The sequence below is a fragment of the Myotis daubentonii genome, chromosome 13 (genome assembly GCF_963259705.1).
Source record: "Myotis daubentonii chromosome 13, mMyoDau2.1, whole genome shotgun sequence".
In the NCBI taxonomy this organism is placed as follows: Eukaryota; Metazoa; Chordata; class Mammalia; order Chiroptera; family Vespertilionidae; genus Myotis; species Myotis daubentonii.
In genome coordinates, this window is record NC_081852.1 from 20,959,570 (window position 1) to 20,980,817 (window position 21,248).

General features: G+C 55.1%; 1 protein-coding gene across 11 annotated transcripts in view; it reads right to left on the reverse strand.

Moving 5' to 3' along the window:
* Nucleotides 1-597: 597 nt before the first annotated feature.
* The window catches only part of CHST3 (carbohydrate sulfotransferase 3), a 35,269-nt gene continuing 14,618 nt past the window's right edge, over nt 598-21,248 (reverse strand). For 3 of the 11 annotated variants that reach the window (XM_059662444.1, XM_059662447.1, XM_059662451.1), the window contains exons 2-4: nt 6,503-6,637; nt 5,045-5,269; nt 598-3,460 (exon numbers count right to left, since the gene is read on the reverse strand). In XM_059662444.1, the coding sequence (XP_059518427.1) occupies nt 2,149-3,460; nt 5,045-5,223 (1,491 nt within the window). In that variant the 5' untranslated portion in view covers nt 5,224-5,269; nt 6,503-6,637 and the 3' untranslated portion in view covers nt 598-2,148. Of the gene's footprint in view, nt 3,461-5,044; nt 5,270-6,502; nt 6,641-9,111; nt 9,308-21,248 lie in introns of all 11 variants that reach the window. The other 8 variants (XM_059662445.1, XM_059662446.1, XM_059662452.1 and 5 more) reach the window with 5 other exon arrangements.

Here is a 21,248-nt window from a genome sequence, read left to right on the forward strand (position 1 = left end):
AGTTTTCAGAGCTGGAGTCGCTTTTGGACCCTAAATTAGAGCCAGATCCCTGCACGACTTATCCTTGGACTAGAAAGCCTAGAGTGGAGACCTCCTCGAGTGGCTGAAGTCCATGGTGATGCGTGCCCAGCAGCTCAGATCCGGTGGTTATAGGGGACCCCATAAGATGGCTACCATCCTCGCCTTTTCAAACGGCAGTTTCCAGCGGGACACACCCCTCCCTTCCCCACAGCAGCCCCAGCTGGACGCAGATCCTCTCTTTCCCTCATGTCCCTATTACTCGAGGAAAACTCATCCCTCTGGGCTTGACAATGGGATGGATTGGATAGAGGTTGTCCAGAAAATCAGAAACAGCCCTTAGTGAGGTTACAGCTTCCTGCATGTTCTTAGATGGCACTGAGCTTGGCTCCCGGGTTGGGGTGGGAATGGGGGAAGGTGTCTATTTTGGGGACATTTGCTGCTTGGTCATAGGGCCTGCCCCCCCCCCCCCCCGGGAGTGTGATTGGGCCTGGGCTGAGGGCTGCTAATTTATGCTGCTTCTGGACACGCAGGGAAGAATGCTGGTGTTTTCTGAGATTCGTTTCACGTGAGGCCAAGCAGAAAAGCCCGAAGGGCACTCTGGGTCGTCCTGAGACCACCTAAGCTCTGATCCTTGGAGGAGGCTCTTCCTCCTCCTCCTCTCCCTCCAGCAAGCACCAGAGTGCTTCCCACTGGTCCTCCCAGAGTCCCTTCAGCCCCTCAAGCACAGACCGCTTCCAAGAGGCACTTCTGCAGAAACAAAAACACAGCCTGTCCACAAAACAAGACACCAAACCATAAATATCTTAAAAACAACACACACACACACACACACACACACACACACACACACACACCAGAAAACAAATACCCGGCCCATCCTGTTAAGCAACACTCTTCCCAGAACCCTAAAGGAGGAATTTCAGACGCCAGCCATGCAACCATGGCGACCAGCAGGAGGCTGACCGCTGTCCCCGTCTTCTCAGGAGGGGCTATCCTGATGTGACTTCTCCTCCGAGAGCACTGTGCATTGTCCCTGGGCCCTGCCCCCCAGGGGCCTGGCTGGAGCCGGCAGGACCCATGAGTTCCTTTTGCTCCCCGGGACCCCAGCTGCTTCTGCCAGTCAGGCCCGAGGCAGCCTTCAAACACGGACATGCTCCAGGACATGAGCAGAGCTGGGATGGGAAGGGATGGGAACTTTGGGCTGCAGTCACATGAGTGTCGACCACGCCATTTCCAAACGTCCTGCCTGCCAGCAGCAAGGACGTGAATGGGCCCCGAGACTCCAAGGTGAGCAGGGGCCGCAGACTCCGCATTTCTGTTGTCCCCTTCATCCCAAATCCAGTCGGGAAACAAGGTCACGGCCATGACCACTTTCCTTCCCCAGCTCCCAAACAGGTGTGTGATGCAGATGAGCCCTCCCAAGCCTGTGGGCCTGGAGCAAAGGGAAAGCCTGTCCGTCTGTTTTCATGTGTGTGTGCAGAATTTTCTGTTTCCCAGTGTGTGCTGTGTGCTGTGCCCTGTGCCTGCGGGCATTCGTCTTCATACGCGTGTTGTAGCTGTCACAGAGCTGACTCCATCGTTAACCGGCACAGGTGGCCCATTTATGGAAACACTGAATGGGGAAGCCTCAGCTGCCATCCTCTAACCCCTGGGCTGTCCCTCCCGGGGGACCACCCAGAATCCACGCTGGATTGTAGGAATCCAGACTGTGGGGCTGTGGTCTGGCCCCCAGGGTCTACAGGCATTCATGTGTGCTTCATGTATGTTTCTGTGTGAATGAGTGTAAGAGAGAGAGAGAGAGAGAGAGAGAGAGAGAGAGAGAGAGAGAGAGAGAGAGAGACTGTCAATAGGCAAGAGCCTGCCCCTCAGGTCTGGGTTGATGGCCCGCACGGGGGCAGGGCACCATCCTGTTCTCCGCAGCATCCCCAGCCCCAGCCCACAGCCGCTGGGGAAGCTGGCTGCTGGGAGCTGCTTCTACAGCAGAGCCGGCCTGCCCCCGGCGCGGCCTCCCGCCAGCCTCTGCGAGCGAGCGCCCGGCTCCGGCTCCGGTAGGTCGGTCGCGGCTGGCCTGGGTTGAGGAAGGCAGGGCGGGACTTTCACGAGGAGGGTGCGGAGGCCCCAGGCCCCCTACGTGACCCAGAAGGTGCCGCGCTCCTCCAGCAGGCTGACCGAGCGGTTGGTGAGCGAGGCGGCGTCCCGCGCCAGCTTGTAGCCGAAGAGGCGCATGGCGGGGCCGCAGGCGTCCTGCACCACCTGCGCCAGCTTGAAGGGCATGCTGAAGCGCCACTTCTCGAACTGCTCCGAGGAGTTCTTCTGCGTGGAGTAGATGCCGCTGCTGTCGCGGGGCGCCTGCGTGTTCTTCTGGATCCAGTCCTCCACCTGCGGGGTCAGCGGGATGCCCGCGAAGCGGTACATGTCGCGCGCCTTCTGCAGCGGCCGGCGGGCCACGTCCTCGTAGCGCACGAGCATGTAGCGGCCGCGCAGCCAGGCGGGCTGCCGCAGGCCCAGCTCCGCCGACACGCGGATGCTCTCGCAGTTGCCCCGCAGCCGCTGCACCTCCTCCTCGCGCAGCCGGTCCTGCCCCTCGGCCAGCCACTTCTTCCAGGTCTCGTACTTGCCCGCGAAGGCCACCATGCGCGAGGCCAGCACGGCGCGGGGGTCGCGCACCAGCTGGATGACGCGCAGGTCCAGGCGCGGGTCCTCGGCCAGCGGCTGCAGGAACTCCAGCTGGCGGATGCGCACGGCCTTGAGCGCCATGTGCTCCTTGCGGCGGCAGGCCTCGGCGGCCAGCGTCACGTTGAGGGGCCCGCAGCGGCGGTTCTTGCAGTGGTACTTCTCGAAGACCTTCTTGACGAAGGGCGTGCATACCGGGTCCTCGCACAGGGAGCGGCTGGAGCCGCGGCGGAACATGCCGTGCGTCAGGTGGTCCTCGGGCAGCGGGCTGATGAAGTGCTCCAGCACGTACAGGTCGCACAGGAAGAGCTGCTTGAGCACGTCCCGGTAGACCAGGGCCGAGCCCGCCGCGCTGGCGCCTCCCGGCTCGAAGGACACCGTGCGCTCGATGTGCCACAGCGGCTCGAAGAGGTAGAAGATGTTGCCCTGCTGGTTGAAGAACTCACCCACGAAAGAGGAGCCGGTGCGGGTGGTGGCCATGAGGAGCACGTGGCGCCGGCGGCCGGCCTCGGCGGGGCCCGGTGGCTGCTCCCCCTGTTCCTCCTCCGCCGCCTCCTCCTCCTCCTCCTCCCTCTTGGCCTCCTTCTCCACTGGCTGCAAGCCCAGCTGCAGACTGAAGTTTCGCAGGCGGCTCTGCAGCTGCGTGAAGGCTGAATCCAGCTCGCTCAGGGACAAGAGGGATGCGTTCTCGGCCAAGACCAGGGCTGGGTCCGTGCTGTTGGCATCTGCCAGGGACTGGGGGATCTGCTTCAGCTTGTCCGAGACCCTGTGAGGACAAAGGGAGACCACACTCGGTAACTGACGGGGGGCCTCCATCCCCTGTGTAGCCTCCCAGGCTGACCACCCAAAGCCTGTCTTAGCTGGGGTTTCCCCGAAGCTGACTTTGAGGCAAGGATTGGCGGGTAAGTAGTTGATTGGGGACACGGTTACAGGACAGACTGGTAGAGGGATAGGGAAGTGAAGCCAGGAGGAAAGTAAGTCCATAGAAGATGAGCAGGCTACTCCTGCGGGCAAATCACTCTGACTGGGGGCCCTGGGAGACAAGGAACACACCGCAGGGTTCTCTCTCCCAAGGGGCGAAGCTCCCTGCCCGCCTTGGCGGAGGCCTTCCCCGCTGGTACTTGTGCCTTGCCAGTGTGCAGGGGGGGTGAGGAGCCCCCAGGCGAGAGCGGCAGGGGCTTGCAACAGGCCCTGTAGACACGAACTGGAACGGTCCATGTGGAGAAACGGCAGGGCACTGACAGCCCAGTCCCTACCCATCTTGGTTGATGCTTTCTTGCAGGGGTTGTGCCTGGGGAAGCATCTAAAGCAGCGGTTCTCAACCTGTGGGTCGCGACCCTTTGGGGGTCGCCTAAGACCATCGGAAAACACATATATAATTGCATATTGTTTTGTGATTAATCACTATGCTTTAATTACGTTCAATTTGTAACAATGAAATTGGGGGTCACCACAACATGAGGAACTGTATTAAAGGGTCGCGGCATTAGGAAGGTTGAGAACCACTGACTAAGCAATCTATGTCTGGCAGGCTCACTAGCAGGGACGCTGCATGTAGCCATACACTGAGAACTCTAGGGGGCAGCATTCCCAGTGTAGCCTATGTGAGCGCACTGTCCTGGAGTTGGTATCCATATCAGGGCCCTGCCTCTCCGTGGCCTCACCCACACCCATGACTTTGGATTGGTATAGGGCTGTGGTCGGTAAACCGAGGCTCGCGAGCCACATGCGGCTCTTTGGCCCCTTGAGTGTGACTTTTCCACAAAATACCACGTGCGGGCACACACGTACAGTGCGATTGAAACTTCGTGGCCCATGTGCAGAAGTCGGTATTTTGTGGAAGAGCCGGTATTTTGTGGAAGAGCCACACTCAAAGGGCCAAAGAGCCGCATGTGGCTCGTGAGCCGCGGTTTGCTGAGCCGCAGTTTGCCGACCACTGGATAGGGGATGGGCTGTTCATTTGAGGCATCATCCTAGGCTAGGAAGTTAATTAATAATAAACCACAGCCAGCAAGTACTGGACACCAACTATGTGCCAGGCACTACATTTTTTCATTTAATCTTTACAATAAGGTAAGCCCCACCATTAGCCATGTTTCAGAGAAGAGGAACTTAAAGACAGAAAAGTGAAATCATGTGTCCAAGTGTCACAGCTAGAAAGGGCCAGAATGAGCGTTCCAACCCAGGTTCCCTGTGTGCAGAGCCCAAAGCTCACCACTGAGGACCTCTGCCTGGCCCACTGCTGGGCACAGGAGGTCTGGTGGTCACGGGTGGAAGGATTGCCTACAGGTGCCTAAGCAGCCTCTCCCCGACCCGCCTTGATAAGAAGACTTCTGCTTGCATCCCTCACCTCGATATGATTTTATTTTCCTTTTCAATAAAGACAAAAACCACCACCACAAAAGCCAGGAAAAGGGCATATTTGCTCCTCATTCTCAGACTGTGCAGAAAGTCCCGGCAGTCCTGGGGCAAAGCAAGTCCTTTCTCCATGGGGAAGGGTGGGGCCGTGGGCACTCGGCTCCGGGGCATCACTCAGGGCCTGGCTCCTTGTCTTCAGGTGGGGGACACCCTCGTCCTGCGGAGAGACAGGCTGTCAGGACACCCTCGTCTGCAGATGAGAATGAAGAGAGCTTTGCCACCAGGCTTCTGAGGATCCTGGTCCTGCTTAGCAGCCAGAACCCCGGAAGCACTGTCCTAATGGACTCTTCCCCAAAGAGACTTGAAATCAGGTCACTTAAATGCTAATGAACCCTCTGATTCATCCACGCCACCTCCATCAATTTATCCTTTGACCTCACACATGACTCAAGGGCAAGTATATGGAAAAGAACAATCCATATGGTACAAATGTTTGCAATAGCAGAAGACTGCAGACACCTAAATAAAAATGATGGGGGAGGACTTGCAAATGCTGATGTGAATAATCTACCATCTATCTATCTATCATCATTTCATGTATATAGCAGGCTGCAGGCACAATGTGCTTATATAGAACAGGGTTTCTTAACCTCAGCACTACTGATATTTTGGGCCATATGATTTCCCATTGTGGGAGCTGTCTTGTGTCTTGTAGGATGTTTACCAGCATTCTTGGCCTCTACTCATTAGATGCCAGCAGCATCCTCTCTGTTCCGATGCGACAATCAAAAATGTCTCCAGACTTTGCCAGCTGCCCCTTGGGCAGGGGAGAACCTCCCAGGTTAGCTCCTCTGATGTAGTATAATCCCATTTGAAAAAAACATTTTTCAGAGAGAGAAAAATATAGATGCTGAATACAAATGGACTGACTACGGGGATACACAAGGCCTCATAACAAAGAGCTGGGGAGGTCAGGAGAGAAGGGTGGGTGAGCCTTAAGTTTGTGGTATAACACTGTGCACAGTTAGAAAATTTACCATGTGTTTATTTTTTTTAAAGCCTTCACTCAAGGATATGTTTTGATTGTTGTTGTTTTTTGTTGTGTTTTTTTTTTAGAGACAGAGGAAGGGGGAGAGAGAGAGAAACATGGATCAGTTGCTGCTCATATATGCATGCTGACCGGAGATCGAACCTGTAACCTGGGTATGTGCTCTGACTGGGAATGGAACCTGCAATCTTTTCGTGTACAGGATGACACTCCAACCTGCTGAGCCGCCTGGCCAGGGCTACAATGTGTTAATTTTTAAAAATTAACCATAACACATGAATTCTAACAAAATCCCTCTCATGGGCATGGCCTTCAGGTCTCGTCTTCCTGGGGCAGCCTCCCTGGGGACACTTAGGACTCCCCGCCCCACCACTACACAAAGACTCCCAGAGTCCAAAGTACCTGAGACTTTGTCATAAAGCAGCCGCCCTTGTAATAGCTTGTTCAGTGCTGACCATCCCTTCACGGAGGACGGGAAGTTTGTCTTTCATTATCCCTTAGCCCTGGGCCCGGAACACAGGAGACACTGGTGCACAGCTGCTGAATGACAGGGGGATACAGGAATAAATGACCTTCAGTAGAAGGCATGTATATTTTTAAAAGCTGGAGCAAACACAGCATCGCCCAATGGAGCCTGAATCACCATTTCTTTCATTTTTCCTGTCACCCACCTGTGTTGCACCATGAGCCCCAGATTCCAGCACAGCGCCCCCTTCTGAAAGCCTGCCCCTTTCTCCATAAGGACCCTCATCCACAGGAGACAGTCTGCTCCTGGAAAGATCTTACTGTGACCTTGTGCAGGGCACGCAGGACCATCCCTCCATCTGAAAAAGACTGGTTTCCCCAGGGAAGCAGCTGGTATTGACATGGGGCGGGGGGAGCAGGGAAGTGAGTCCCGGGGCTGCCCTGTAGTCACACCGGGAAGCAGCTTCAGGGACAGCAGGAAATCTGGCCTTGCGGGGAGCAGTGAAGTGGGTTCTGCCTGTGAGATGTGTACCCTGGCAGCTGAATGGAAGTCCCCAGCTGTGCAGGGCCGAGTGGTTGTGGGGCGGCAGGCAGCTCTCCCTGATGAGGGAATAGGGGTGCTTCCTGAGTGGGGAGGTGGAGAGGGGCCCAGGTGGGAAGAGGGCTGCAGGGACAGCCCCAGGGCAACTAGAACATTTCCAATTTTTCTGGGCCTTTCCCCATGCACTCATTAAACAAACATTTCCTGAGCACCTACTGCGTGCCAGCCTCAGGTCTCGGCACTGGGATCCAGCAGTGAGCAGGTAGACCCGGCCCACGCCCTCATGGGGCTTGCACTCTGGTTGGGAGGGCGAACTGGAGTGCTGTGGGTACCTCAAGTCTACTGAATGCTTACTAGTCTGTGTGAGGTACCATGCTAAGCACTTGATTTGCATTTCCGCATGAAGTCCTCACAAAAGTCATATTACGGATGGGGAAACAGAGGATGAGAAAGGTTAAGTAACTGGCCCAAGATTCCCCCAGCAGTGGCCTGATCACTCAGGCCAAATGCAGGTCATTCAAGCCTCTTAATGCTTCCAGTGCCCGCCCCCCTCCCGCCCCAACCCTCACCCCTCACTGCAGCACATATGGGAGGGCTTTCCAGCTGATGGGCGTGTTTGTCTCTCTTTCCCAGACTACAAGCTCCCTGAAGTCAGAATTAGCATCTAGAATGGCGCCCGGCGCATACCAGCTGCCCAACAAATCTGTGGTGAGTGAACCCGTCACAGCTGGTGTCTGGCTTGGTGCCTGGCCGGCTGTCAGCATGTCTGCAGAATGACTGGCAGGACCACGTTCCCATGCACCCTGTTTAGCCGCCAGTGCGTGCGAGGCTGCCTGTCCTACTGAGAGGGGGAGGCCCAACATTGAGTCTGCAGGGCGCAGGCATTGAAATCCTGACTTTCTGCCCTCCTAGCTCTTGGCTGAGAGTTGCCTGGGTCTGATGGGGAAGCAGAAGTAACTAAAACCAGAAGTCCTGGGTTCCAGTCCTCCCTGGGTGCCTACCATGCTGTGTAACCCTGTATAAGTGACTTAACCTCTCTGGGCCTCAGTTTCTTCACCTATAGCATGAAAAGGGCAGTACCTACGGCATCAGGCTGCTGCGAGGAACAGTATCTGGTGTGTGGTAGGCGCTCAATAAATACTAGAGAGGGAAGCAAAGGGAGGGTGGACGGGAGTTGCTTCTCTGTCTTCTCCCTTCTGAGTCTGACATCTTCGACAGGATTTAGGAGTTGGGTGACCTTGAAGACAAAGCTCCCGAATCTCTCCTCCCCTCCCTTCTGGGCACTGTTCCTGTTTGAGTTGCCATCCCAGCCCAACCCCCCCCCCCCCCCCCCCGCCACCCGAATAAGTCTGGTTCCTGAGAACTCTCAGGCATTGCCCTAAAAGGACAAGCAAGGATGAACACTCCGACCTGAAACACCAGGCAGGCTGTTGGCCCAGACGGCATGTGTGTGTGTGTGTGTGGGGGGGGGGGGGGGGATGGGCAGCAGAGGAGGGAGATTTGGGAGCCCCAGATCCAGGAGGTAGGAGAGGTCACGGGTGTCAAAGGTCACAGAGTCAGGAGCAAGGAGGACAGGGTCACCTGGCCAAGCTCCAGGCAGAACCTGCCATGCAGGAAGCCCTCTGCTAGGAGTGAGCCTGTGACGTTGGTGACACAGGACAAACCGTCATGCTCCCCACCTCCCCAAACCAGTGGTGCCCAGCAGTGGTGCGACTGCCAAAGGAAACGGCGTCCCCTGGCCAGGATGCCAGCCAAGGTCACACTTCCGGGGCACCTGGGCCAATGGTGAGGAGGTCGGGGGCAAGGGCCAGCCCAGCCCTGCCTGGATGCAGAGAGGTGCTGGGACAGCCACCCTCAGCCCACTCACACCCAGGGCTCCACTCAAATGTCCCCTCCCCCGAACCCTTCCCTGACCACCAACCGACCGTTGGCCATCTCCCCTGCCCCATCACTTTCCCCCTCAGCCTCCAGCTCTGTTGCCTTTTGACGCAATGCGCTTGCTTACTGCCTATTCTGGCCACCTGGGTGTCCTGGGAGGCGACAGCGTCATCTCGGCTCTGCCTTGGCAGTCCACACCGTATCCCAGTGCCCGTCTGTGTGCTGGGCAGGCAGCAAGTGTGCCACAGTCCTTGTGGATGAACGGAAGAATGTCTTCCCCAAAGCATTCAGCCCAGTGTGAGATGCTTAATCATTCTGAATTCCTGGGAAATATGAAGAAGAAAAGCAGGCGCTCCCTATATGAGGAGCTGTGCATGTGGTATGTGTGGCATGTGCTGCGAGTATATGCCTGCGTGTGAACCATGGGCATGTGCTGTGAATGTGTGTCTCAGTGTGCACTGGAAGCACGCGCTGAGTGTGTTCTATAGGCGTACACTATGGGTGTGTGCTGAGTGTGTACTACAGGCAAACCTTCATGCTTCACAGACATCAGTCTCGTGGATTCCCTTCTCAATCTGGATGCCGTTTCGAGGCTGCAGGAGTGACAGTTTGGGGCTTCCCGTTCAAGCCCCTGCAGCTGTGTGCTAATGACGGGGAGAACAGAACCCAGCCGAGGGCACCCAGGCCAGTCGGAGTGAGGGAGCCAGGGGGGAAAGTGGGCTGGGAGCAGAGGCCCCAAACTCTAAGCACAGGCATCCCTACCTGCGCTCCCCTCAGGGGACCTTTCTGCTCAGGTCTTTCTTGGCCGGGCCAGGGGCCCTCACTAGGCAATCGTCTTCTACTCAGACGGCTCCCAGCCAGGCCCCTGGCTTCCCTGGGCCTTCCACCAAGGCCCCAGTGTGCCTGCAGCCCACCCGTGGCTCCTCCTGGGGAAGCTGGGTCCGCGTCTGCTGTGAATGGAGCTCTGATAAGGGACAGGCCCTGCCAGGCATTGCATCAGGCTTAGTGCTCAGGGCCAAGAGCGCAGCAGGGCTTAGCCTCAGCTGTTGCAGGCCCTGCTCACACAGCCTTTCCGCTAGGCAGGGGGAGGAGCCGCCTGGAGGAGCGGGGCTGAGGGAGGGCAGGGCTGGGAGGGAGGAGGCTGAGGGCAGGCATGGCAGCTGGGAAGCCCAGGGTGGGAAAACTCTGAAGCAACCAGGGGCTGCAGTCCTGGGGGGCCGGGAGGCTGCCGCTCCAGGCCACGTTGTCAAGCACCTGTGAGGGGCGCTAGGAGGACTCCTGTGAGTGCTCCTGTGAGCTGTCTCTCGATGCCCTGGGGAGTGGAGCCAGAGGCAGGACAGGGAGCCAGGCGTGGACTTGCCCCTGTTGTGGACGATCTTTGCTTGGGGAATACGGAGGTTCATCCAGTGGCCTGTCGGGCTGGGTTCTGTTTCGCACAGCGACACCCGAGATGCCTTGGGAGGGGCCAAGGCCCCTGATATATCGAATGTAGTGTCTGAGAGCTGAGTAAATGCCCAGAGGCTGTGGGATGACCATGAGTGAAGGAAGAAGAGAAGGGATGAAAGAACGAGGAAGTGAATGAATGCCCGGCTGTGCTCCCTGTGCAGCTCAGGGCTACCATTCCTCCCCAAGCACCTCTCCCAGAATAAACCCAGCAATAACCTTCCATGGGCACTGTCCAACCTCAGCCAAGACAGAACAGAAGCAGCCAGAGGTGAAGGCATGTGTCACCGGAGTGGCAGTGGACATCCAAGACCTTGTGAGAAGCTGTGGGTCAGAGCCCCAGTGGACCATGCGCCTGAGCTGGCCCCCCGCCTGTACTGCTGTGTGGGGATATGGGGGAGCACACGCTTTACCCCCATTTGACAAGGTCACTTCATCAGGGCCAGCTCAGCTGTGTGAGTGACAAATCCGGGCGAACCCCAAAGCTGACAGCTGCACGAAATACAGGGCCCCAGAGAACGGTCCCGGGCCTCCCAGGCAGCGAAGGCGCTTCCCATGCTCTGATGCCGAACCCCAGGCCCTGGGCCAGTTTGGAACTGACCCGCTGCTCTGGGCTTCGCTGCATCTGGCTGATCAGGAGCTGCAGCGGAGGCTGGAGTCCAAGACACCCACAAGCCTGCAGCCGGGCAGCCTGGTGAGGAGTCTGCTGGCTCATTTGGAACTGACCTGGACGTGGGCCAAGATTCACGGCCAAGGGTGCACCCAGCCCCAAACACTAACATGTCAGAAGCAACTTGGGTGCCCCACCAGACGGGGCTTGCTGACGAACTGCAGTGCATGGACACATGAGTGCAAGCCAAGCAGGGGTTAAGCATGCTGCACAGCCACAGAAGTGGAATAGAAAGGGATGCGTCTTTTCATTTTATGCGCTTTCATATTGGGTGAATTTTCGATGACCATGCACATGTATCACTTTAATACGTTTTAAAATCTAATCTGAAACTTAAAAAGAGAACGGTAAAATCACTTCGGAAGTGGTGTGGACATGCACGGGGCAAGGGCAGGACTTGAGGCTGGGGGACCAGTTCGTTCTTTCGACAATGGCCCAGGAGCAAGGTGGCATCCTGCGCAAGCGGTGGCAGAGGGTGACGAGGGAGGACAGACATGAGACTTTAAGGAAGCTGACCTATGACGTGCACAACGTGCATAAGCCTTGAGGACAGTGCCCTAGTGAAATAAGCAAGACACAAAGGACAAATACTGTATGATGCCACTCACAGGGGGCCCCCAAGGAGTCAGACTCACAGACAGACAGTAGGGGTTGGTGGCCTGGGACGGGGGGCGGGGCGGGAGAGTTAGCGTTTCATGGGGACAGAGTGTCAGTCTGGGAAGGTGAAAAAGTTCTGGAGACGGATGGTGGTGCTGGTTGCACCACAGCGTGAATGTACTTACTGCTGTTGAGCCGCACATTTTAGCATGGTAAATCTGACGGTGTGTGCATTTCCCACAGTAAAAGTAAGTCAATACGTAAGCGGTGACGCCATGGGCAGCAGGGAGCAGGGGATGGAGGCGTCGAGGAGGCTCCCCGGCTCTTCCTTGGGCAGCGGACAGATTCCCCGCCGCAGCCATAGCGCCTGGCACAGCGGCTGTCAGAGTGCCTGGCACGTGACCGGGCTCAGCAATATGTGCGAAGTGAAGGAACGGACTCATACACTGCCCTGGGGAGTTAGCTGCGGTGTCCTGAAGGTTGGTCTTCTCCTCCCCAGCGCTACTGCTGTCCTGCACACATAGAAGACGCCACTGATAAAAGATACTGGCATAAAGTTCATTTATGGCACAGAAAGGTGTTCACATCATGATCCTGCACCAAAAAAGAGCCAGTAGCTAGAGCAGGGCTCCGCTTTGTAAAAAAGTGTGTGTACACACACAAAATGTATAGATCGAGAGACAGACACCTGGAAAAGTCTGAACACGTTCACGGTGATTCTCTGCAGCTGTGGGCACCCTTGACCTCCTTGCTTTTACTTACTGTCTATGAAGCCCTGTGACCTTGGAAAGTAACCGCAACCTGAGTGGTTTCCTCATCGGCAAATGGGGACATTCACAGCATCTACTGTAAACTCGGTGGTCATAGGAATTCAGCGAGAAGTTGCTACTGAAATGCTCACCCCAGGCCGAAGACGTGGCACGTGGGGCTGGTAAGGAACGGCTCGTCCTAGCTTTGCTCTGCCGAGTCTGTGGCTTGCGCACTGGCGACAACTATTGGCAGGGGGGTGGAGGGTGGGGTGTCTCCATCCCCTAAAAATATCAAAATGAAGGAAACCGATAACCTGACCTGACCACCAACTGGAAATGTCCCTCCGGCCACGGCCCACTCATTTATGGATGGCATTTGGCTCTGGGCACCTCATCCTGGATCCTTGGCCTCACCTGGAGATAAACTCAGTGACTCCCAGGCACTGCAGCCACCTGTAGCCCTGAGGCAGCTACGGGAACACCATGGGCAGGACCCTCGGGGATGCTCTCTTCCCAGCCCCTGCAGGCCAGCGCTGCTCCCAATCCCACACGGCCCTGCTTTGCCACGAAGGGCTGAGCACGCTGACCAGAGTGTGGCCCAGGAGCGACAGGAGCCATGGGGGCGGTGGGACAGCGGGCCCTTCAGTGCAGCCCTCTCTGCTCTGACTGTTGCCAAGGGTTGCGCGGGGCTTCGGGCCTCAGAGCTGTCAGGCTGAGGACAAGCTCAGTGCCAGTGGGTGTTGCCCCCAGGACAGAATGAGGTCAGCAGCGGCTCAGGCCAGCACCCGGACACAGAGCAGGGTGGCCGCCCCACTTCACTTGTTCTTGCCTTCCACTGTATCCACCGTACAAGTCTGAAAGGCTCAGAGACACCTGTCCTGTTACCACCCCACCAATCATGAAAATCACGGCTCTTTCTCTAAGACTGTAGAATGTCAGGACTGGGGAGCGCTTGGGAATGTTCGTATCCACCCTTCCTCATTTCTTATCTATAGAAATTCAGGCTCGGAGAGGGGACGTGCGAGGCCGTGGCATACAACTGGATGGTGACAAAACTCGAACTCCTAGTAGCTCTGCTGTCTCCCACGTTAGTGCTGGCCCAGCCCAACTTTACCACCCGGACTCTCATAGCCTCGCCCACTCCAGAACCTTCCGCACCGGAATGGTAAAGGCCTGGCACTCATTCCACCGCGTGGCAGCCCTGTCCCTGGGGCAGACGTCACTCATCAGTCAGCATCTTCAGCTGAGATAGGTGTAGCTCATAGGCCTCCATGCAGTGCCAGTCCATTGGAGTTGGCATGTGAGATAAACCGATTCGACCTCTCGACTTAGAGGCTACCAAACAAAATCCCTCAGCGCCCCTTCGTTTGGCATTCTACCATCTGGCATCACCCAGCAATGCCAGCCCAGACCCCAAGTCTCCTCCCACACAAACCCTCCATTCAAGCACATGTGTCTTGTACATCCATCCTCCAAGCCTTTCATTGAGCCGATAAAGCCATTCACTGAACAAAATACCACAGATGACAATTAATGGGGAAGTTACTAAGAATAGGTAACGCATCAAAATTTGCCAGAAACGTAGTGCTTTTTGAAAAGAGCTGCACTGGATGCAGGTTCTTATAATCCCACCTTTCCCCTCGCTTGGCTTGTGCTCCGTGAAGGAGAGCAGAGGCGGGGCTGCCAAGAGCCTAGGAAATTGCGCAGAACCGCTGCCAATCCATTCCGCACCACAGCTGGCACGGACCTTCACGTGGCTAATTTTATATTATTACTCACATGCCTTATATGTTTTTATGAGTAAGAGCCAAAATGAAAATGTCTCCGGGCTTCCCCGCAAAATGTTTCTTTGGGTTTTGGAAAATGTAGGCAAGTCCACTGGAGTGTGTCTTGAGTGTGAACACGCTCTGCTCGGGGTATTAGGGCGGAAAGGGGGTGAGGCCTGTTGCCTCAAGAACACACAGAAGGGCAAACTGGAACGCTGTGTGGTGCCATTTCCCCCCGTGTCCGCTGGAACAGTGGTTCGCTGTGTGGGCGAAGTTTGGGGAAACAACGTGGTGCTCGTCAAGGGCCCACGTGCCTCCACCCCCCCCCCCCCCCAGCCTCCCTTGCCGTAGGTTGAGGCCACATGAGCAGGGTCTGGTTAGTCGGATGCAGGTTAAGGTGATGTAAGCCACCCCAAGTCCTGGGACTTACAGTGATCCACCCCCACCCCCGCCCTCCCTTCTCTTGCTGTGGCAACGCTGGAGGCCACGTGTGCCAACTGGTTTAGTACAAGTTGGAAGAGCCGGCCGACCTGCATCAGGTGGGATGCAAGTGAAAACCAAGCCTCCGCGGTGCTGAGCCCCTGCGATGGGGGGTCTGTTTGTTACTGCGGCATAGCCTACTCTGTCCTAACTCAGGATTCTCTCAGAGTGTTGACGGACATTCTGGCAAAACCAGCGGAGTCTTAAATATGCGCACCCTGCGACCCCGTGGAGACCCTAGAACTACACCTCCAGGAATGAATCTATTGGATGCCCTTGCACGGGTGTAAGGACACATGCAGCAGCACGCTGGTTGTAACCGCAAAAGGCTGACAGTGACCGTAATATCTGTGAATAGGCAAAAACACACCAAACAAACCACCAGTTAGATTAACGACGGTTCACTTATGGGAGCAATACTCTGTCATGATTATAAAAAATGACGTAGCTCTGTATGGGCGGATGAAATGCTGCTCAAGATGGGTCACACACACACACACACACACACACACACACACACAAGGATGGGTGACACAAGTGAGGGGCAAGAGGGTGTGGTGGACTACCACTGGGGTGGGTACCCCTGAATCCTGGGACGTGCTTCAGGTATCTCTAGAGCAGTGGTTCTCAACCTTCCTAATGCCGCGACCCTTTCACACAGTTCCTCATGTTGTGGTGACCCCCAACCATAAAATTATTTTCGTTGCTACTTCGTAACTGTAATTTTGCTACTGTTATGGATCGTAATGTAAATATCTGATATGCAGGATGTATTTTCATTGTTACAAATTGAACATAATGAAAGCATAGTGATTAATCACAAAAACAATATGTAATTACGTATGTGTTTTCCGATGGTCTTAGGCGACCCCTGTGAAAGGGTCATTTGACCCCCAGGGGTCGCGACCCACAGGTTGGCGACCCACAGGTTGAGAACCCCTGCTCTAGAGAAACAAAAACTTGGCAGGGCGGGTGAGGGAACTAAGAAACAGGGGTGGGAATGGGGACCCACTTTTCACTTATTCCCTCTTATTTGAATTTGTTGCCATTTCACATATTTGAATTTGTTACCATTTTTATCTTTTCTGAATAAAAGGAAGTGGTTATAAAACAAACTGAATAAAAAGAGTATATGGAGTTGTGTTCCAATCCATTGCCTTATACACAGGCCCTTGAATAATGTCATTTCATTCAACACCGTGTCATTATAATGGTAAGAAAAAATGATTTTTGATTCCCAGCTGGAGTTTGCAGGTTCTCCCCACGTCCTCATGGGTTTTCTCTGGATCCTCATTTCCTCCCACATCCCAAATATGTGCATGTGGGGTGTCTCAATTTCCGTGTGTGTGTGTGTGTGTGTGTGTGTGTACACGCCCTGCCATGGAAGGGCGTCCTGTCCAGGGAGGGGGCTGGACTTGCGCCCTGAACTGGAATAAGCGGATCAGAAATAATCATTGTATTTGTCTTCATGAATCTTTCTTAAATGTATGTAGAGCTCACATTTATCAAAGCTTAACATTAGAATTTTTTGGGTCTTTACGTAGAAGTTTGGCGATGTTTTTGTGACCAGAAATATGCTGTGGGGACTTGACTCTCGTTCAGAATCAGTTTTGGTGAAATTGGTTTCATCATACGTCATCTCACCTAAAGTTGCAGCTTCCAAAAACCTACTGACACATTAAGTGGGGGCTTCCTGTACACGGTGTTTAAAATGCACTTTAATGACAAGTCGCCTAAGAATCGTTGTGATGAACAAGCAAGAGGAAGTGTGGCAAGATGGTGAGTGCACCAGGTTTCCAGCATCTTGAACGAAAATGCTGCTACGCTGAGGACAGCCACTGATCGTCATCCCACGAGCCCAAGCCAGCGGGTTGGTACTGGCTGCCGGGAGCACTGTGATGAGAATAAGCCTGAGGTCACACTTATTTTCTGTGGTTGGAAACACCTGGACCTGGCCGTGGCCAAGCAGTTGCAGGCTTCCCAGCTGGGAGGCGAATCAATTTCAACCCCCGCCTCCCCGACCCCCAGGCCAAGGCTGATCAATTGGAAGCGGCTGCCGGGAGAGCTGTATCAGCTGTATCTGAAAGGTGGGAGGACAGCCAGAGGAAAGGAGTGCGGGGAATGGCTGGCGATGTCTGCCGGGGCTGGAGGGGAGCAGGGCTGTGGTGCATTTGCTGGGTCTGCTTGAGCGAAGCGAGAATCACCTGGAGTTTCAGACATCACTGAGGCCTGGGTCCCACCCAAGAGATGGTGACTGAATTGGTCTGCGTATGGCTTGGGCAAGAGCATTTAAAGTTCCCCGGGTGATTCTAACCTAGAATCGGCAAAGACTGAGATTCGGACCTTGGAGCACCCGGCGTCCTCCGGGCCTCTCGGGGAGCAGGAGCGCCTGCCTGCGTGTGCGTTGCTCATCAGCCAACCTGGCGGGGCTGCCATCTCCCGCTGACCAGGGACGGTGCCGACGAACAGGCCCGTGTTCCTTGTTTTACTCAGGAGGTAAGTGCTTGGGGAGTCTCTGGGCCTGTGTTTGTGGGGTCCATTTAAAACCTGCCCCCCGTGCCATGGTGTCAACCCAGTTCTTCCCCCCCGTGTTCCTGCCCTGTGTCTCCTTCACTTTTATCTAGAACACTACTGGTGCTCACCAAATGTGTGGGGTTTTCCCCCACAACAAGCGAGGCTGTGACAAATTGTGGGGGGGCCTGCAATTTGACAATTCTTACGCTATGTAGAGAAGAACAGATTAATGTGGCCAGGAGTTAAGGGAGGAGTGGGGTGGGAGGGAAGTGGGTGTAGCTACAAAGGGCAGCAGGAGGGACCTTGTGGTGATGGGAATGGTCTGCATCTGACTGTATCTGGCGTCGATATCCTGGTTGTGATATTGAATGAGAGTTTCGTAAGATGTTACCATCGGGGAAAGCTGGGTAATGAGCTCCTGGGATCTCTCTGTATTATTTCTATCTACAATGATCTCAGAGCTTAAAACACTTAATTAAAAAGAAAAGAAAACTAGCTCCCCCCACAGTAGGCAGGGTTTAAAGAGATCTCTGGAAAATGGAGCTGGAGGTGGGAAGTAAGACTGAGCGGATAGGCCTTCTTGGGGCAGAGGAGTGAACTGGTTAAGTCCAAACTGGAAGCCCGAGTTTGGTGTTCTGTAGAATTATGGGCTGGTGACCCTCCTGGGCCCATTCACATGCAAGCACAGGCTTGAGGGCTTTTTGAGGGGAAGCCTGAACGAGGAAGCTGAACTTGAGGAGGAAGTCCCATCCTCACAGCAGGGCAGGGGTGGGGAACCTTTTCTCTGCCAAGGGCCATTTGAATGTTTATAACGTCATTCGCAGACCGTACAAAATTATCCACTTAAACATTAGCCTGCTATAGTTGGTCAAGCGTTTACTTAACTCACCCACAGTGCCTTGGCAGGGCCAGGCCAGACGATTTTGCGGGCCTTCTATAGCCGTGGGCTGGACATTCCCCTCCCCTGCAGTAGGGGGGAGAAAAAGAGGGGGACAGGGCTCTGGAGGGAACGATGTGCTATCTGACACCCCATCCGCTGGAAGACCTGGCAGGGAGCCCTGGGAGAGCACAGCAGGTGCGTGGAGGTGATCTGGGCCGTGCTAACTGGCCACGCTGGCACCGGGGTTGGTGAGACCTGGGGGCATCTGGGTTCTCTGTGAACTGCTTGTGGGACCCACCAAGGGGCAAAGCAAGCTTCAGGCTGCTTTGTGGAAACTGCAGCTCCCAGGCAAGAAGGAGGAGGAGGGGGGTTTGAAGAACTCAGGCGGAACTTTTAAAAAGTGAAAACATTTGGGAAAGTATCTAGTGACCCATGGATGAGAAAAGCTCCCATTCAACACGTAAAGTCCTTTGCCGGGTCCTTGTTCTGGGCCAAGCACGGGAGGAGGCCCTGGGAATGGAGGGAGGGAAAGACAGCCTCTGGCCCTGGGGAGCCGAAGGAAAACAGAAGTTACACCTAACGAACCAGGCACTGTTCCAAACACTTCCACACACACCCCTGCGTCCAGTCCTCGAACAACCCTGTGAGGAAGGCACAGCAGGACCTTCCTAGATCAGTGGTCGCCAACCGGTGGTCCACGAGGCCCGAAGTGTTGGCGACCGCTGTCCTAGATAACAATAGATAATGACCGCCACCTCCATCTAGGCACGCAGAGGCCAAACGGCTTGTCCTCAGTTGCCGGGATTTGAACGCAGGCAGCCTGGCTCAGAGTCCATGCATTCACCCACTGTGCTGGATCACTGAGCAGGCAGTTCAGCCACCAATGGGAGCTGGGCAGGAGTGGGCAGCTCAGCATCCTGGCCAGGAACTGGTCTGCCAGGACCTGTCACCAGCTTGCTGTGCAGCTCTGGACAACTCTCTGGACCTCTTTGTCTCACGTTCCTCCACATTCATGGTTCTGGGGCAGTCTTGAGAGAAACATGCTTTGGAGGCACAAGGAGCCATATCTCATCTCCCAGGAAACGGGAGGCCACTGGCCGTCCCAGATCAGCAGCAGTTGCTGGCAGCGGGGCACAATGAGTGGAATGCTGCCCCTGGCCCCAAACCTGCGGTTCTACTAGCAGCTGCACGTAGGGGAGCCCCCAGAGACTGAGCAAGCCCGAGACAGCCCAGGAAATGCAGTGGAGACCAGGACAGCATCCTGTGGGCTCCATCTCCATTCCTCCAGAATCAAGTTCAGACTCTTCCAGATGGCATTCTTCTACCTGGGGACAACCTGGCCCACCCTAGCTTGCCAATTGGTCTCTACACCGTCCCCCGCACCTCGCCCTACAGCCTCCCTCTGGCCAAATGGGCCCCACCATTAGCAAAGAGCACAGGCTAAAATGTGGCAGGGCTGGGATTTGAACCCATGTCTGTCTGGCTGCAAAGGAGGGCAGTGTGGTGAGATGCAGAGATCACTGATTAAGGGGTCAGACACACCTGACTGAGTTCCTCCTGTTCCGATTCTACCACTCACCAGCTGTGTGATCCCAGGTGATAGCTTCATCTGCAAATCGGGGCTAGTAGTAGCCTTGTATTGGTCTCCTACGGCTGTTCTCACACAGAAGTCCAAGTCCAAGGTCAGTCTCTCTGGCCTAAAGTCCAGGTGTCAGCCAGCCTACCTCCTAGAGCAGCGGTTCTCAACCTGTGGGTCGCGACCCCTTTGGCGGTCAAATGACCCTTTCACAGGGGCCGCCTAAGACCATCCTGCATATCAGATATTTACATGACGATTCATAACAGGAGCAACATGACAGTGATGAAGTAGCAACGAAAATAATTTTATGGTTGGGTCACCACATGAGGAACTGTATTTAAAGGGCCAGAAGGTTGAGAACCACTGACCTAGAGGCTCTAGGCTTCCTTGCCTTTTCCAGCTTCTGGAGGCTGCCTGCTCTCCAAGGCTCAGGGCCCCTCCTGCCATGTGTGAAGCCTGCAGTGGCTGGTTGAGTCTGTCTTTTTTTGTTGCTGTTGTTGTTAATCCTCACCCGAGGATATTTTTCCATTGATTTTTTAGAGATAGTGGAAGGGAGGGGGAAAGACACATTGATTAGTTGCCTCCTGCAAGTACCCTGACCGGGGTCAGAAATAGAGCTTGCAACCAAGGTAGATGCCCTTGACTGAAATCAAACCCGGGACCCTTCTGTCCGCAGGCTGACGCTCTATTCACTGATGTACAGTGGGGCCTTGACTTACGAGTTTAATTCGTTCCGTGACGGAGCTCGTAACTCAGATTACTCGTTTGTCAAATCATAAAGTGAACGAGTGAGACACGTGATGCTGGGCTGATGTGGTGGCGTTCACTGTGACGTTCGCTGCGCCAACTAGCGGTGGGGTATCTGAAGCTGGCTCGTAACCCCCGAATTTTAGCTCGCAACTCAAAGCAAAAAATCGGCCGAGAGACGGCTCGTATCTCGAAAAACTCGTTAGTCGGGACACTCGTAAGTCAAGGCCCCACTGTATTACTCTAACCTCCTCTTCTGTGGTAAATTTCCTTCTTATTTGGGCCCTTGGGGTTACATTGGGCCGCTGGGTAATCCAGGGCAATATTCCTATCTCAGAAGCCTTGATCGTAACGAAAAGTCCTTTCCACCACGTGAGCACCTGTATCTACAGGTGCAGGGATTCATATAAGGACGTCCTGGGGGGCCGTTCTTCAGCCCCTCACGGCACCCACCTCGTGAAGGGGGATGCTACAGGGCCCATGCTCAGCACTGCCTAACCGACAGCAGGCCATGATGCTTCATTCCAGTTGGGCGGGAGAGTCACTCTGAGAGCTTTTACAGAACATCAGTGCCTGGGCTCGCTCCTGAGGCTGGGCGGCGAGTGGTCTGTGCGCTGGGATTTTTACAGGCTCCCTAGGGACGCTGATGGGTGGTCAGGGGTGGGCTGACTATAAGTACTGAATTCATGTCAGCAGTTCTTCTCATTCCCCACAGCTACTTCGCACCAAACCTCAGTCCCAGGAGCCTGTCAATAGGTGGTTGTTGGATTAGACTGAACTGAATCACTCCTGGGGCCCCAAACTGCCCTGGGATGGGGCGGAAGGGGTGAGAGGGCTGC